This window comes from Poecilia formosa, unplaced genomic scaffold (assembly GCF_000485575.1).
Source record: "Poecilia formosa unplaced genomic scaffold, Poecilia_formosa-5.1.2 Scaffold17, whole genome shotgun sequence".
Taxonomy (NCBI): Eukaryota; Metazoa; Chordata; class Actinopteri; order Cyprinodontiformes; family Poeciliidae; genus Poecilia; species Poecilia formosa.
Genome location: NW_006799956.1, coordinates 808,997 through 826,688, shown reverse-complemented (window position 1 = coordinate 826,688; position 17,692 = coordinate 808,997). Strand labels below are relative to the sequence as shown.

The following is a 17,692-nucleotide window of genomic DNA, read 5'->3' as shown; positions in this document are numbered from 1 at the left end:
ACCTGATATTCCCTTAGATTAAATGCCTAAAATCAACTCATTTCTGTTTCTGTTTTTAATTTGCATTATGGAAATTAGAGCTGCACCAATCAGAGGTTCGTGGCCCTGTCTCTGATCTGATCTCCAGTTTTTCTGTTTTTTTATTTTTTATTTTTTTATTTTTCATTCCAATTATGACCAGTTCTGATGTCTTTTCAAACATTTTTTTAATTATTCCTAAAAGAAGAAGTTTTACTACTGTTTTAAAAACCAGAGAAAAGATGGTGTAGGAGTTGACATTTTAGTCAACTTTCTTTTAGCAGGTTGTTTAAAGTGGCTATCATAACTACAACAACAGTCTCAATATATATATATATATATTTTGAAATGATGCAGGTTCTCATTTTGAGTCTAAAAGTTTGAAAGGACGGACAACATTTCAAAAGCCAACTGCTCAGTGAAAGAGGTCGAATTTTCTACTGGATGAAGAAATTTTTCTGTTTTTTATTCAGCTTTCCTGCTGAAGTCTCTCTTCTTCTGTAGGTCACTTGCACTTTATTGATCATAGATATAGATAACACACACACACACAGAGCTATCTATATTTGTAGACAACCGGAGTGAAAATTTCATGTGGACAGCGAAAACGACTCCTTTGTGAAAACTAGCCCAGCTGCGTCTCTGCCGTTCCTTTGCTGTGTGGGTGAAAACATTTCTGCAAATGATCCCATGTGGACGCGAGTGTTTATGAAACTGACAGTCTTTTAGAAGAAAAATGTTTCCATCTTCTTGACCTGGTCATCTTCCATACTGTACCGTATGGTGCGTTTACTGATCGCAAAGTTTTTCCTTTTTTTCCAGCCGTCTACCTTTAGTACTACGTGTAAACATAGGACTAACCTGAACACTGACAGACATGTTTAGATGCTTTCTTAAGGTGATTTTGTCCATTTCAGATAGAACGAAACATTTAAAGGATTAATAATAAAAGAAAAGAATTAAGATGAACCAGCAGATGATGAAAGCTGACCTGTAAAGAAGCTGCTGTTGTATTTTCTCACATTGCCCATCAGTTTGCTTGCCTCATCTGAGCAGGAGAAGAGAGCTCCTGATGTTGAGCCAGTAATAAGTTTTGTTCCTCTTGTTATCACAACTCTAGAGTTTCCTTATCACGGTGACACTGCCCACCACCTGTGTGCGCGGGCGGCGGGCTGCGTACCCAGACAGACGCCGTCTTGTCCTGCATTCTTTCAGCAAACAGGACCCTCTGATATCCGAGTCACTCGGGAGGGAATTTGGTTTCACACAAAGGGAAATGCGCCCGCTGTGAATCGCCTGTGAGGGCGCCTCTTTTGGACTGAGGTTGCTTAACGGGTACACTGTAAACAATAGCTAAAAGAGGATTTGAGGTAAAATGTTGGTTTTAGGCGGTTACTTTGATTTGACTTTTCCAAGCTGTGCTCATCACAATTTCCGATGATATCGACAAGAGTCACGGCCATTGCTGTTTACCCGTTTGTTTGTTTTTGCGTGCAGTATTGCAAACATGGGATGTGCATAAACAAGGAGTTGGACATTCGGCCTGTGAATGGAGAGTGGGGCCCTTGGGGGCCCTACAGCGTTTGCTCCAGGTCGTGCGGTGGAGGAACGAGGAGCACCACCAGAGACTGCAACAAACCTGAGTAAGAAAGAATCCCTTATGCGTCTTAGAGAAATCTTATATCATTACGTCGACAACGATCTGAAAGAAAAAAAAAAAACACGAGAAACGGGCTCAGCACAGTGGCGTTTCTGTGATTTTTCTTTTTTTTTTTTTTCTATTCTTCAACGTCGTAGGCCCAGAAACGGCGGGAGATTCTGCGTGGGCCGTAGAATGAAGTTCCGCTCCTGCAACACTGAGCCGTGTCCACGGGAAAGGAAGGACTTCCGGGAAGAGCAGTGCTCTCAGTTTGACGGCAAGCACTTTAATATCAACGGTCTACCTCCCTCCGTCAGATGGGTCCCCAAGTACAGTGGCAGTGAGTACACACACACACACACACACACTCACAGAACAAGAGGCGTTGGGCAAATGTCGCAAGTTTGAACTCAAACACTGCGGTCAGTTAAATTAAATACTTGATATTGTCGCATTGAAATCTAATTTTGGTACGCAAGAAAAATCTGCTGTTGTGTTTTTGCCACCATCTTCTGTTTGCCGTTTGTACATCACAATGCATTCAAATCCCTTCAAGGATTTTGCTTCTTTATATTAACCTTGATTTTTATAATATCTTGGTGTAGGATGTGATAGAATAGAATTAAATAGATGTACTTTAACAATCTCAGATGTTTTAAACAAAATGTAGAAATTAGTGGAAAATGTGTTGAATTATTTTTACTTTATCTAAGGATTCATTCACACAGCAATTCAATATTTTGCTGCGACCACCATTAGACATTTGAGTGGACGGCTTATGACCCCAAAGCAACCCACATGTGCAGAGGAAGACCGCAGGCGTCGCCGTTTATGGAAGTAAAAATAGACGCCACTATCAAGGTACCAACAGTATTATCACAGATCATAACAAGACAATAATCAAACTAATAAAAAGAAAGCACAGCTAATAGTAATGAACTTTTGTGGAGCATTGAGTGCATCTCCTATAGAAAAGTCTGTTTGGATGTGTAGTCAGGCAGTGAGTGTTGGGATTGCGATGCGATGCGCTTCGATGACCCAAAAGCTGGTTCTCCACCAAACTGTCCACAAATGGGAGCTGGTCATCTCGACTGTTCTTGTGAGGTTGGGTTGTTTTACTGCTTGTGAGCCTTTAAAAAAAAAATGCTTAAAGGCACAAAACAAGCAGATACTAAAAGTTGACATTTTGTCTTTTGAGAATCTGCTACCCGTTAAGTGCTTCTCGTCCGCTGTACTCTCCTGACATGGCACCGATTCTACTATCTGCCCTGTGAGTGATGCTGGAAAACATCAAGTTGGTATCCAGAAGTGCTGTAAAAGCCGCATGCGGCCCTTTCAAACTAGCACCCCCCCTCCCCCCCGGCACCCCCGACAGCTGCAACCCCACACAGCTGCACCTCAGACAAGATGGACAGCCCACAAGATTACCATCTGGTAAATTTACTGGTGGTGATTCACTCGTTTAATTGAGACCATACAGGCAAAGAAGACAACCCCTGGAGACGGCACTGTGTCAGACAAAACTTGACTTTCGTCCAAGCGCTAAACAAAGATGTGGCTTAGAGGACTCTGCTGATGTTTGCAGAAAAAGGTGTTATGAATTTGTGATCACACAACTCACCCCCAGGTCTTTGCATCACGGTCCAATGTTTGCAATTTGCTCAATTAGTGGCAGTCTAACGTTTCCCCTTCCTCTTTCTGTTCAGTACTAATGAAGGATCGCTGTAAGCTCTTTTGCCGTGTCGCTGGCACTATGGCTTACTATCAGCTGAAGGACCGCGTGGTGGACGGCACGCCGTGTGGTCCAGACACTTACGACATCTGTGTTCAAGGCCTCTGCAGGGTAGATCCGCATATTTATTTTCTTGCTGTCACAGCACACCGTAAGACATTTATACACAAGCTTAAATCTATGTCAGAAGTATTGTGTTGGAGTTGCAGAGAAGCCAGCGTTTGCAAGCTAAAGATGTGTTTACATCCAGTTGGATGCAACTCTTTAGTTAACCATTTCTTGGTTGCAATCATTAATAAAGCTGCACTGAACAGCTTTAGTAATGATAATAAAGCTGTGGTTTTTGCAAACCACAGCTGTGGTTTTTGCAAAACTTTGACACTGATTTTATACAATTCAGATTATTTTCTACACTCAACAGCGTTTAAATATATTTTTACCCATTGTACCTTAACACGACAATGTGCCATATACTATATATTTACAGTAGACGGCTTTACAATTATTTTAAAACAATGTCAAAAGGTTTATGGAGTTGACAGCATTTATCAATAGTAATTGTAAACAACAGTCTCAGTTTCTTCCCTAGATTAAATATTCCCAGAATGCCTCAATCTAGTATATTCCAACACTGTGAGGTTGAACTCTCAGAGAGATGAAACAGGTTGGCTTTGCTGTAATATGATTAGCCTTCATGTTATCTGACGACGCTTTGCTCTCTCCCACACAATTTAAAAAAAAAGTGTATTTTTAAATGGATTTACGTGGTTTCTGTTCTTCCTCCAGCTTCATTTTTAAAAACCTTAACGTCATTGAAAAAGTTCTACCTCCCTCATTTTTAAGGAGAGTTATTGTTACAGCTCAGCTATGAGGCCTTCGCTTCGTGGAAAAAGATACATTTTTTTTTTTTTTAGTTTCGACCCAGCCAAACCTGAATCATTTCCGATCACAAAAAACATCAAATTTCATTCAGAAATCTGTTTTTATCAAAGCCCCAAGTGTTTTTGGTAACATATAAGTAAATCTAACTTTAACAATGAGCATTGCAAATATTCAGCTGACATATTTAATGCATTCTTTTTTTTTGTTTTTTTGTTTGTTTGTGAAAATACCATGACATCTGATATAAATCATCTTGCCCCCTTGTTTTTTTTTTTTTTTTTTTTTAGCAAGCAGGCTGCGACCATGTTCTCAACTCAAAGGCAAGGAATGACAAATGTGGAGTGTGCGGTGGGGACAACTCCTCGTGCAAAACTCTGGCGGGGACCTTCAACGACGCCCAGTACGGTAAGCACCGCTGCTCAGATTACCATCATCTCTTAAAGCAGTCTGCGTTGCTCTTGAGCGTACGCCATATCGTGTCAGCAGCTCCAGCAAGATAAATGGGGACACACGGTAAACAAACGAGGGCCAAGACAGATTTCCAATTCCTCTTTGTCACGGTGTTGACAGGACAGGCCGCATGGCTGTGTTTGACTCTGATTTCTTGTCTGGTTATGTTTATTCACATCATATGCATACATGTTTCGGACAAATTTGGGAAAATGCCCAGTCGAAGCCAATCTCCTCCAAACGATGAGCCCACCTCAGTCATTTGGCTTCAATGGCAACAAACGTGCTGCTGACTCCGTCCAAATCTGTCGAGGTCTGGGCAACAGCACAGCTGAAGCATTAGCAAATAACAAACAGCCCTGGGTGGGGCTTTCCTCTTGCTTACTCCTGCAAGTTTGACATTAAGCATTTGCATCTCTATCTGGTAGCTTTCGTTCTGCTCTCTCTCTCTCTCTCTCTCTCTCTCTCTCTTGGCTGCTTGGAGGCGAAAAGATAGAAGACTGAATTCAACCAAACCAGCTGCTGACGTCAGTCCTGGAAATCTGGCTTAACTATAAGAAGGGGGAATCAAAGTGGGAGTGCAGCCCAGGCAGGATATCCTTCTGCTTCATGGATCTTGGCTCGTCTCACTGTCAACTCTTCCGGTTTTGTTTCTTTTGTTAGATGCCTCTTAATGTCTTATTTGTGGACTATTGACCTTTCTTTATTTAGTCTTCATAACTCTGTTATGAAGACTAAATAAAGCTAGGATAACTTGTTGTTATCCTAGCTTGATAACAACAAGTAATGAGGAATACCGTGATGCCCCAACACGGTATTGTGTTGGGGCATCAACTTCACTGTTGATGCCCCAACAGTGAAGTTTGGTGACACTTGAAAGAATTGGACAAAAAAATAAATGTGTTCATTTGGCACCAAAGTTTTATAAAGTAACTATTTAACTTTACTTTGCTAGAGTCTTTTCTCCAGCTGTATGGAGCCCAGAGCCTCCCCTCCCTCACCTGTTGCTGCAAATATTGTCAGATGACTGAAAGAAGGCTACGACACTCTTTCTTTGTCAACCAAATGGCAAAATTTGCTGCCTAAAAACATTTCTAATTGAGAAAAGGTCAGAGTCGTGGAGTGTAAACCTCAAGCTTCCAAATTGTGATGTTCTATGATCCAGATGTGTTTACTCTGTCTCAGTAGAGTCTTATGAAGATAATAGCACCACAACAATGATGTGTGAAACAACATAAAGTGCAGAATAGCATAAAGATAGATTATTATTTGCAATGACCGTCGACATCAAGCTTTAAACTTTAAATATTTTCTATGCTATTTTTAGAGGGAATATGACTTATAGCCATAAGAAAAAAAAAACAAGGAGGATGCAGTAATGTTGAGAAAAAAATAGGTGTCCTTATAATGGTAAACATAAAATGTTTGTGTTTTTCTTTTCTTTTTTTTTTTGTTTCTTTTTGCACTGACATAAATTATTGTGACACAGGTAAATGATAGTTTAATTTTCTGGGAACATTATGAAATCTGATGAGAGGTAGATAAGTAAACTGACTGCTGCCCCCGAGTGGCTCAAGGTGCTAGCTTAAACTTTGACTTTAGCTCTTGAGATCACGTTACACTGACTTACTTCCCTGGCTTATTTAGATCAAATTGCAATTACAGAAATTCAGTCAAATCTCTTCAATGTCATGAAAATTTAATTCATGCCAATTCATGACTGAATCAAAGGGGGGGGGGGGAAAGCCACATTGTTGCTAAACAACAGCGCTTAGCAGAAAGTCAACTTTGAAAATTGGCACCAACAGTGTCATGAAAAAAAAAAAAACTTTAGGCAGAAGTTTTCTAATCAGCATTTTTAAGAATAAAACTCTGAATTAAAACTTAATATAGGTTCATATATATGCTAGAACAGGGTAAAGTACTCTGGTGACAACATGGAGTTTACAACACAGTCATCACCAAATGGCAAAATGGACTCAGGTGACGGGAAATAACAATAGAACAACAAACAAACAAAATGTTTCACTTCCACATAAACTGACGGTCTGGTGCATGTTTGGCTGAAACTTGTTCTTTATTCTGTGAAGTTATGCTGCATTTTTACCTAGAAACAACATTCTAACTAACATACGACAACATCGCAGGAGTCGGACTTGAAACGTGCCGACGCCCAAGCAGACGTTATTCCTCTTACAAACATTGTTTTGCGTTTTTACTTTCCATAAGCAAACACAAACATAATTTGTTGCAGGTGCTTCATGCAACATTAATTTTTACAAGTGTGTCTTGTAAAATAAACATGTTTCCACTTCATTTTTTTTTACTACTGCTGATGGGAGGAGCAGCACCATATTGAAATGCAAAGTCGACCTTTCGAATCGTAGCGGTGTGTGGTTTCAGTTTCTCAGGCTTTCCGAGCGGGAAGTCCATTTTTTTGTCCATTTCTACCTCTTGACTACTAATGGATCACACCGATACTCGCAGTGGGTGAGGTTTACAGAAATTGTACATAAGAGTTGCAGTACTTCATATTGATCATGCAATGTAACTGTGTAAATGTAACAAGTTACTACCCACCTCTGTATGTTAATCATGTATTTGTCATTCTATATTATAGTCTTCATATGTACGTTTTAGTTGTCACCACTTGGCTTTCAATTAATTGCTCTCTTTGTCTTTATTTCTCTTACACACACACACACACGCACACGCACACACACACACACACACACACACTCCCTTGTATTCTGTGTCAGGTTATCACCATGCAACAAAACAGGCGCCGTAATTACAGGCCAAAATAGAAAGGCCAGGGAGTAATTACAGATTATTTCGTGAACAGGCCTCTGGGACTAAAAACAAGTTCTCATGCAGCTTATTTAAGATGACAGTTTTCATATTTCTCCAAGTGTGACTTTGAAATCCCCAGTAGAGGGACCTGAATGGAGTTTACTGTAGCATAGTGAAGCTGTTACGAAAGTCAAGTCTGAATGTTTCTGTTGATGCTGCTGCAGCTCCTTTATTCCCTTTTGAGACTTAAACTACGTGCTGTCTATACATTTTATTTTTGTTGTTTTTTTGTTTTTTTTTGGTCAGGCTATAACACAGTTGTGCGGATTCCAGCCGGAGCCACCAATATTGACGTCAAACAGGTCAGCTACTCTGGAAAACCAGAAGATGACAACTACCTCGGTGAGTGGGATTGGTGTACGTCCATGGTATTAAAAATGTTAATAGAAGACAACAGGAAATTCAAAATATAGCTTTCAGGTGACGATTTAATTTATTAATGGAAACAACTATCCAAGCTAACCCGGACCCGTCAGAGTGTTTAGCCCCAGCCTGACCCAACGCCTCGTTGAAACATAATTCCCTTTGCCTGACCACATTTGGTTCATTTTTCTGTGCCAAATTCATATTTGATTAAAGCCAGACCTGGAAAATCAAGAAAATCACTCAAACAGAACCAGTTTGATATGATGCCCTGATCTAAAAAAAAAATAAAATAAAAAATAAAAACAAAAGAGAAATGTTGAAAAGTTCCTGGTATGAATCGGTCTTTAAAGGAATCACAAAGCCATTCATAAAAGGTGATCCAGTCAACTGGTCATAAACAGAGAAATCCTGTAATAGTGACCAGGAGTCGTCGGCCGAAACAAAATCACAAACCCATTCGACACTGAAGCACTGCAGAGCTCACTTGGCTTTGTTAAGGTCAAAGTTCATGATTTAAGAAAAAATTAGATTTAAGAAAACGTTCTAAGAAAAAGACCGGAGCATCTCGCTCATTATTCTCCTCACTTGTCTCATGTACAGACATAATGAAAGTTATGTATGTGGCAGTAAGTGTCAATTTTAACAAGTTATGTAAAATAAAAAAAATAAAAAAAAATGGTTACCTGTCTCAGCTTTAAGCAGAAATGCGTAAGGGAGACAGCATCCACAACGGTCAATGCTATTACTGGTTTTAGAACCACATTTTAAAACCATTCATCACTTTTTGACCCTGATCTGGAAAAGCTGTTATTTGTAACAAAAGGAAATGGAAGAGAGGCCAAACTGGTGTCCAAACGCTTCAAACAAATCTACAGCTTTCATTGAGCTTTAGACAACATGGGACTTCCAGAGGGGTCCGTCTGGGTTGGTCGAGGCTTTTGTTGGGAATGCAAACGAAGTGTCAGTCATGTGAACGATAAACAAGACTTTAATAAGTGCTAATTGGAAGCATGTGCAACCCAAAGCCGTGTGAAAGCTGTTGTACGGACATAAGGACATGTTTAGTGTCTTTTCTGTTGGATATTGTAGAAGAAAAAAAAAACCTGCTCAAGAATTCAAACCCAGAATCAAAATATCTATTTATGAATCTATAAAAGTTCAGAATAAATCAGTAAGACTGATTGAAAAGTTTGTTTTTCTCAACAAAACAAGCGAGTCATGAAAGTGTAAATTCAGCATCTGCAAAGTTCGTAGTGCTGCGAATGATCAGCACTAAGAAAATTGTTTGTTACGTACAAAAACGCAGCTTTTTCCTAATTTGGCCTCAGTCGTTCTTGTATTTAATGTATTTAATTCTTCCGTCTCTTTTTCTTTCCTCCGTTAGTCTAAATAAAACGTTTCTTTTTTTTTTATGCTATTCTTAAACCTTAATACACTTGAAAACATCCTGGCCAAATTAGTTAAGTGTTCTTTGGAAAACAGTGTTTCACATCTGGTGTCTGTCAGACATGAGGAAAGATTGCAGCCGTTTATGTCCCATGTAGCATGTAGTCCATGTATGCGGCTGTGTGTTTTTCAGGCACGTTCGTGCGGCACGTTGGCCGTGCCAAGCAGAGATCACTGTCGGTTCTAATTGGTTTGCTGGAATGCAGCAATATGTGAATTAGAGGATAAACAAAGTTTTATCTGGAGGAATAATCACATACATTCAGTTTGGTGAACGCCATCGGATTGGAATTAACTCCAGGTTTCTTGGTTGGTTGGTTGCTTACAAATGAACATTTATGTATTCATTTGTATTTGCAGTTAGTGGAAAGACTTTGTTTACATCGCGGTGCCAGTATTTGAGTGGAGCGCACCTCCGACTAACTCAGATTTGCCTGTGGCAATGACTTTGACAAAGCTATCAAATGTATATATATATTTTTCCAGCTGGTGTGCAATTATGAACAGAAACAAAGAAATATATTCCACATCCTGCAAAACGCATTAAATATAGAGTCTGTTTTGTTTTAACTTCCATAAAGTTTTGTTTACGTAGCAAATTTTGAAAAAAAAAACAACCAAAGTTACATCTATTTGAGTGCTTTCCACAGCATTATTTTAATTTGAGAAGAATTAAAAATAACCTTTCCTCAACTATCTGCTTCTTTCTTTTTTTCAGCTTTGTCTGACGGCCAGTCCAACTTCCTCCTGAATGGGAACTTTGTGGTGGCGATGTTCAAAAGGGAAATCACCTTCAAGGGAACGGTCATCGAGTACAGCGGCTCGGACACAAAAGTGGAGCGCATCAACTGCACGGACCGCATCGAGGAGGAGCTCGTTTTGCAGGTACTAAAAAACGTTTGCGTTTTTGTTTTGTTTACCGAATCGTTTTTTTTGTTTTGTTTTTTTTTTGATAGAGCCTCATTTTTTTTAACATAAACCCCTGCAGAAGGTTCTCTTTGTCGCACAGCGAGTTTTAATCCCTCCGTTTAAAGATGTGACGTCTCAGTGTGGACGCCGTTGTTTCGGCAGGTCTTGTGCGTGGGGAACCTTTACAACCCAGATGTGCGTTACTCCTTCAACATACCCATCGAGGAGCAGGGGGAGCAGTTTGTGTGGGATCCCTCCGGCTCCTGGCTGGAATGCAGCCGCCTCTGTCAAGGTACGACCTCAGCTGTGCTGTGCAGACTCCTCTCAGTGGTGTGGGGACGGTGTGGTCAAGCGCATTTACAGAAGCAGGTGAAGGCTGCTGGTATTTCAGAATAAAACTGGTCCAGTGGTCTGATTGTGGATACCAAGTAAATGATGTCTCGGCACCAAACGACCCATGGGGCGGTACAGGCTGGTGGTTGGGAACCGCTGCGATCTGCGGCTTAAGGCAAACTGGACCTGTTATTTATGGCTTTCTTCTTGGCTCTTTTCCTTTAAGAAAAGAGTCTTACCAACGTTGTTGATCCCCTCAGCTCCTCTGGCGTCACTCTGGTCATCACGGCTGCTTCTCTGATTATTGTTCTCTTTCTCTGTTGTCGTTTGTTGGTCTACATTGGCTGCCAGTAAGTGTGAAACTGCCATACACCGCGTGGCCACAGAGTCTCCCATTTGATCTAAGAGCAAAGTGGAATAATGTAAGGACAAACACAGACCATATTTACAAGGACCTATCTAATGCCAGCCTTGGTTTTCGTCCTGTGTTCAGGTGAGAGACGACGGAAGGCCGTGTGCGTTCGGGACAGCGATCACCTTGAAGTATCCGATCAACGCTGCGAACATTTACCTCGCCCCGTTGCTTTTACTGAGCCCTGCAACACCGACTGCGAAGTCAGGTGGGAATTCAGGAACCAACACAGCCACGATACCGACACGCAGCCCTTCGACAAGCCCCAGCGTTCCCAGACGTTCACGCAAACATCTTTTACTCTACAGATGGCACGTCGCCGGAAAGAGCGACTGCTCGGCGAAATGCGGCCCCGGCTACCGCAGCCTGGATGTTCAGTGTATGAAGTACAGCCGGACGAAGAGACGCAGCGAGAGGATGGAGGCCAGCGTCTGCGGCGACATCGCCAAACCTCAGATGAGGGAGACCTGCCACGGGGATTGTCTGCTTAAGAGCTGGCAGTACAGCGCATGGTCGCAGGTAACGTCTGCAGAAAAATAACTGTTGCGAGCTTGACCCTTATTGCCGAAGCCGCACTAAAAAGCCCCGTTGTGCAGTGCTCTAAGACGTGTGGACGCGGGATTCGTAGCAGAGAGTCTTACTGCATGAACAACCTGGGCCGGCGGTTGGTGGACAGAGAGTGCAGCGACTACGAGAGGGCGGTGACCGAGCCCTGCAACGACCAGCCGTGTCCAAAGTGGACAGTCAGTGAGTGGAGCGAGGTGGGCTCTCACAAATACACACTGAAAGCATGAATAATTTGTAATAGTTCTCCGTTTGCAACGAAGCCAAGCCTCTTTAAACCTTGTGAAATGCTAATTAAAAACTGCAACTACAGTTTTGCAAAGTCAAGTTTGGAAAGAGAGCACAACAAATCGAACCCACGTTTTGTTTTGTTTTTTAATTTCACATTCAAGCATAGTTGTCAAAAATAGGATGATATTTGTAAATTGTGCTGTTTTAGGAGTGGAATGTTTGATTTTATCTCTATACACTGGAACTGATAAAAATGATCATTTCATCCTCTCTTTTCCTAAATGCCCAAACACCACCAGTGTCTGGTGACTTGTGGGAAAGGAATGAGGCACCGCCAAGTGTCCTGCACTACGGGAGCTGGGGAGGAAAAGCTGAGCGAACATTTCTGTGACCCGTCCAGCAAACCTCCCACTGTGGGGAGCTGCAAACTCCCCGAGTGCGCGACGTGGCAGGTCGGCGTCTGGGGAGCGGTGAGTTCAGTGCACACACTCTCACAGACGTACTGTAAATTATTCTTGAACAATACTTAATGCGCATGCTAGATTGGTTAAAATAACTACATTTAAAAAAAAAAATGGTTCAACTTATATAGGTTAGAAATGAAAAGTACAAGAACCACATGAACACTTTCAGTCAATAAATCAGTGACGGGCAACCTTGATTAATTGTGCTTAGGTTGCACTGCACAAAGTAAACCTGTTATTTCCTGCATTGTACTGGTTACTTCCCCAGAAATAGTAAATGCTATTCTGACATTTATATGATTTCACTAGTTACTTTCCTGGAACTTTCCTTCACATCTACATTTCCTCTGCAGAAATGTAGAGGTTGCTTTCTAACCTCTGAGCTTTAGCTATTGCCTGATATCTAAAGCTCAGCAGTCTTAGATATCAGGTAATTTTTACTTTCCATATCTTACCAGGTGTTCTTCTATAACTTTCTGTTTGTTTTCTGTGAACTTACTGGCTCCAGTTACCCAGTTGTTTATAAAACATCCCGCATGCTTACGCTGAACTTTTAATTCACTTTCTAAAACTTACCAGGATTTTAACTGGAACTTAGTGCTTATTTCCCCTTTCACACTTCACTGTTAGTCATAAAAGCGACCTTTTGGGACTTTCCAAGACGCAGTCCTGGAACTCCGCTTTGACTTAATCGAACGTTATCAGAGACGTTTTTGGAACATTTTTGACTCTTGTTTTGGTGTGTTTTTCATCTGATAAGCAAGAAGCTCTTCGTAAATCCATCTTTCATTTTCTCTAAGATTCTTTCGATTTTCTCTCATTATCTATCAGTCCTTATTGGACTTTTTTTTTTCTTCTTCTCACACATGCAGTTCCTGTCTTTACTGACGATTCCAACTTTGGATTCGGGTATTTGAGCGAATTCAGCAAACAACTCAAAACATCTATGAATGGATGTCATTGTATAGTTTATACATGCAAGGCTAATTCCTCCCTGCATGTTTCTATGAAATAAGATATTTGCAAGTGCTGGAGGGCATCTTCCCTTCTGTGCTCGTGTGATTATAAATTGCTGGTCAAATAAACCCATCTCAGCACTTCCTTTCACTCTCGCGGTGTTTCTAATCACAGTCGGGTGGCTTTGTAAGTGAAGGGGCAATTAGGTGAAGGGTCAGGTTGACTCTGTGGGTGAACTGCATATAAGTGCACGTCAAAGTCTTAATCAGCTTTTCCCTTGACGGACGTTGACTGACCTCGAAAAAGAGAGGGCTTCAACTATTTTACGCTTTCCCCCCGCCCCTTTTCTTTTTTTTTTTTTTAATTTGTGTCTAAGCACGTGTGTGGTTTTGTGTTTCAGTGTGCAGTGACCTGCGGACACGGGTACCAGATGAGGGCTGTGAGGTGCGTCTTAGGGGACTACGGCGACTCAGTAGATGACAGAGAGTGCAACGCTGCAGCGAGGCCCAGAGACAGTCAGGTAGGGCTAAAGAGGCATTTTAAATAAAAACAACCACTTAAGCAAACTGCTTACACACTAAAGAGTTTAGACTTTATTTGTATGTATTTCAGTGACAAAATGCAGTTTGTTACTTTTGTAAAGCAATGCATTCTGTTGTAAGCACACCAACTATCATGTGTAAATATTCACTTTTTTTCAATGTACATTGGGTCTCTCCTGTTGTTTAAAGATTTTATTTTTATCTTTTCTTACTTAAGCATGACAAATGTACATTCCTTTTGCTTTTTCTGCTCTGGTACCAGTTAGAGCATCCGAACAGATTAACCTTTTTGTTTGGTTGGTGTAAATTCTAGCAAGAATAATCTGGATTTTTTTTATTTATTTATTTGTTTTTAATTTGGGAGATTCTGTCAGACAATATTTCAGTTTCTTATCCTAATCCTCTGGTGAACTGTGGTAAACTTCATGTTTTGTAGGACTGTGAGATGCCTGCGTGTCCACAGACGTCTGCAGCTCAGGTTACGCCTCGCCCTGACAACACCGTTCAGCTTGTGACTCAGTGGCGATTCGGCTCCTGGACTTCTGTAAGAACTGACGGGTTTGATGTTTTACCTGCGGCATTTGCCGAGCACGATGGTTTGTTCTTGTTATTTTACACGTGTAGGTAAAGGCAACGGCGGTAAAATCTGACCCACGCATCTACATTCCTGTGTATTTGGTAGAAACAAACCATACACAACCAACTGCTACGTATGGTTTTAAGTTTGAGGGTCTCTATCCAAATGACTTGACATGTTTTTCCATTTTTCTCCAGATAAAACTTTTTCTACGCGGCTATTATCTTTTTTTATGGTTTGGTGCTTTTGTAGCTTCGCTTTCTCTCTCACACAAATAAAAAAATGCAGACACACACACACACACACTCCGGGGCCTGGGCTCGGAGGCCCCTCCATCTCCCTAATAGTTTGCATTGTTACATAAATGAAAAGCAGATCTCACTTCAACATGACTTTACAATTTCCACAGTTGAATCGTCTCCGTCAGTCTGAACGTTGATGTGAGCTCATATGCCAAGCAGGCCTCTCTACCAGACACATTCAGACACGCACGCACGCACACACACACACACACACACACACACACAGATTCTCTCATATGCAAAGAGAAACACTTTCTTGCTCCTTAAAAAATCATTGTAGGTTGTATCGCATGTTCATCAATCAGTCGTGAGGTTTTTCCTCGGCTGCAAAAAATATTCTCGGTGCTTCTGTGGAATTTACACTATTGTACAATACATCGATTCACAGCAAAGCATTTAGATTTGTTCATTTTCATAATCATGGCTATGTTATTTTAATGATTATCTCAGTAATTTGATGCAGAAAGGGAACCCAGCCTAAGTCCAGACTCCAATCCGATGTAAAATCGTTGGTGAAAGTTGTTGTTTGCAGATATTATGCATCTAATCTAACCATGAACTAGTTTGTAGATAATAGTTTACAAAAAAATAACAATCCCTAAATATACAAAGATGGCAGCCAAAAAATCTTTAGACATGTATTTGTTGGTTTATCAAATAAAAACCCAATAAATGCAATGAGTTTGTTGTATGAATGCTTTTGCAACTATATGAGCGATTTTTAAAAATCAAGGTTTTTGACTTCCATTTCTGTGACGTGACTCATTATTTAACATAATCAGTTATCCAAGTCTGCTTCTAGTACGGTTAAATTCTTTCCTTACAAATTCCTGTAAAAAAAAACAAAAAACAAAAACAGTTTTTCTTTTCGATTAGAGTTGAAAACACTCCATTTTTAATCAAACGTTTTACCTTTCTCCTAATGCTCTGAAGTTTAAAATTTGTGCATTTTCTAATTAATCACTGCCTTTTTTTAATTTTTTTTTATTTTATTAATTTTTAATCTTTTTCTGCGCAGTGCTCTGTGTCCTGTGGGAAGGGGAAGCGTGCGCGGTACGTCAGCTGCCGAGACGCTCAGGGCGGAGTGGCTGACGAGTCGTACTGCGCTCACTTGCCGCGGCCCCCGGAGTTCTCCACCTGCTTCAGCCCCTGTGGTCAGTGGCATGCCGGAGAATGGTCTGCTGTAAGTACAACATCAAAGGCTTAGATACACATTAACAACAATTTAATAAATTATTTTTAAAATCTCTCTAAGGCTTTGTTTTGTTTGTTGTTTTTTTTTTCAATTTAAAAGCAGTACTGCAGTGAAGCTCGTAGTTATTTAACATCATCGTTCAATTTTAAACTCTCTGATCTTATGAGGGGGGAAAAAAAGTCTGGTTAATAGCCCTTTGAAGCCAAATGAACTTCTTTGATGGAAAAAATAAGTCTGTTAAATTTAATTTGGCACATTAAATTGATTTCTCCTTCATTTTCTCATTCAGTCGAAGCTTTACAAGTCTTCACGTCTTGAGGGGTAGCATTGCTAAGCAGTTTGTGGAAACAATTAAAAGTAACACTGTTGACTTTGGGCCAAATTCTGGACCTGGAAAATGTCCTAGAGAAATCTAATTAGACAAAGAAGTTCAAATAGTTCAGGGCAAGGAGTCCATGTACGATAGATTAGGCGGTTACTAGCCAGGGATCCAAACTGAATGTCAAAATGTTGTGAGATTTTGTTCGGTGGTTCATCGCGTGCCTGATGGGAGTCAATATCTGGAGAACGTTTTGTTTTGTAGACTAGGGATGCAGTGTTTCCCCTACAAATCAAATCAAACATACCATGATCAAATCATGATATGTTTCTATCCCTATGTGGGTGCTTTGCTGCTCTCAAACCAGGTTTAATGTCGAAGCATTGAACGTGACACGAGTGTGCGTGGCTGTCGCAGCGTCTGGTCATGACACCTGGTTGTACAACACCTCTGAACTGTTGTAGCTCCTTCCACTTTGGATAATTTGGAGGGTGCTCTTGCAGAACAGGTTCGCCTGCAATGGCATTAATATGATCCCTCATTTTCGAAGAAAACCTGCAGTTCACCAACGGACGGATCGAACCCTGCTCGCTCGTGCGCGCCTAATGCAAACGTTTAAAAGTCCGTCTATAACTCTCCTTTGCTCTACTGCGAGTAGGAGACAAAGTAAATCTCCTACCTCTGATATACTTGACGATGGGACAGGAGTACAAAATAAAGCGCTTCATGCCCTACTCTTGACACGTAGCAAAAATCCGGTCTTCGCCGAATAAAAAAGTTTAACCGGGAAATGCTCCCTCTGGTTGTGTAAGACTGAGCTTGGAAAGGAAACACATAAGTGACAGAGAGAAAGACACAGAATCTGAAACGCCACCAAACACACCACCAATAATAACCTCCAGTATGTGTAAATGTATCATTGCAGATATTTGCTGAATGTTGTGATATTACATACTAAAACCAAGGCATTTGTAACACGTCGTCACTTGCCATAAATGTTTGTATTTTATTTATTTATAACTTGTGTAAAACTCCATGAAGTTTCACATTTTTACATTGGGTGAAAAAACTTGCCATTTCTTTTTTTTCTCTCCGTTGTGCTTGCAAACATTTCCTCCTGACTTTCCCAGTGTTCGGTGACATGCAGCGTCGGACGGACCACCAGACACGTGGTCTGCTCCGACTACCACCAGCCGGTGGACCAGTCGTTGTGCGATCCCGACGAGAGGCCCGCGGCCGAGCAAGAGTGCACGGCTGCTCCCTGCCCCTCCGCCTACAACCGTCAGCACATTTACGAACAACCCTACGGATACCCTCAGGATCCGGGACGTCATCCGGGACACAGCAGCTGGAACGTCCCGTCCGCAGACAACCAGTGGAGGACCGGACCGTGGGGCGCAGTATGTTCAGCACAAATAGCACGTTTTAGAAAAATAGCAGCGAGCGAATAATAGTGGTTTTGCCTGCACTTGAGGTATGCGTGTATGTTTTTTTTTTTTTG

The 17,692-nt window shown here is 41.1% G+C and overlaps 1 protein-coding gene and 1 long non-coding RNA gene across 2 annotated transcripts in view; one reads left to right on the top strand and one right to left on the bottom strand.

Annotated features, from left to right (window-relative positions):
• LOC107835643 (uncharacterized) overlaps nucleotides 1–17,692 on the bottom strand; it is a 120,954-nt gene that overhangs the window by 31,963 nt on the left and 71,299 nt on the right. The window lies entirely within an intron of this gene.
• LOC103134540 (A disintegrin and metalloproteinase with thrombospondin motifs 20) overlaps nucleotides 1–17,692 on the top strand; it is a 96,884-nt gene that overhangs the window by 44,187 nt on the left and 35,005 nt on the right. Inside the window, exons 12-25 of the mRNA XM_016668768.1 lie at nucleotides 1,516–1,661; nucleotides 1,816–1,997; nucleotides 3,364–3,500; nucleotides 4,559–4,676; nucleotides 7,821–7,916; nucleotides 10,105–10,271; nucleotides 10,458–10,587; nucleotides 11,122–11,248; nucleotides 11,349–11,559; nucleotides 11,637–11,801; nucleotides 12,135–12,305; nucleotides 13,657–13,776; nucleotides 14,235–14,342; nucleotides 15,696–15,860. Of these exons, the coding sequence (XP_016524254.1) occupies nucleotides 1,516–1,661; nucleotides 1,816–1,997; nucleotides 3,364–3,500; nucleotides 4,559–4,676; nucleotides 7,821–7,916; nucleotides 10,105–10,271; nucleotides 10,458–10,587; nucleotides 11,122–11,248; nucleotides 11,349–11,559; nucleotides 11,637–11,801; nucleotides 12,135–12,305; nucleotides 13,657–13,776; nucleotides 14,235–14,342; nucleotides 15,696–15,860 (2,043 nt within the window). The remainder of the gene's footprint in view (nucleotides 1–1,515; nucleotides 1,662–1,815; nucleotides 1,998–3,363; nucleotides 3,501–4,558; nucleotides 4,677–7,820; nucleotides 7,917–10,104; nucleotides 10,272–10,457; nucleotides 10,588–11,121; nucleotides 11,249–11,348; nucleotides 11,560–11,636; nucleotides 11,802–12,134; nucleotides 12,306–13,656; nucleotides 13,777–14,234; nucleotides 14,343–15,695; nucleotides 15,861–17,692) is intronic.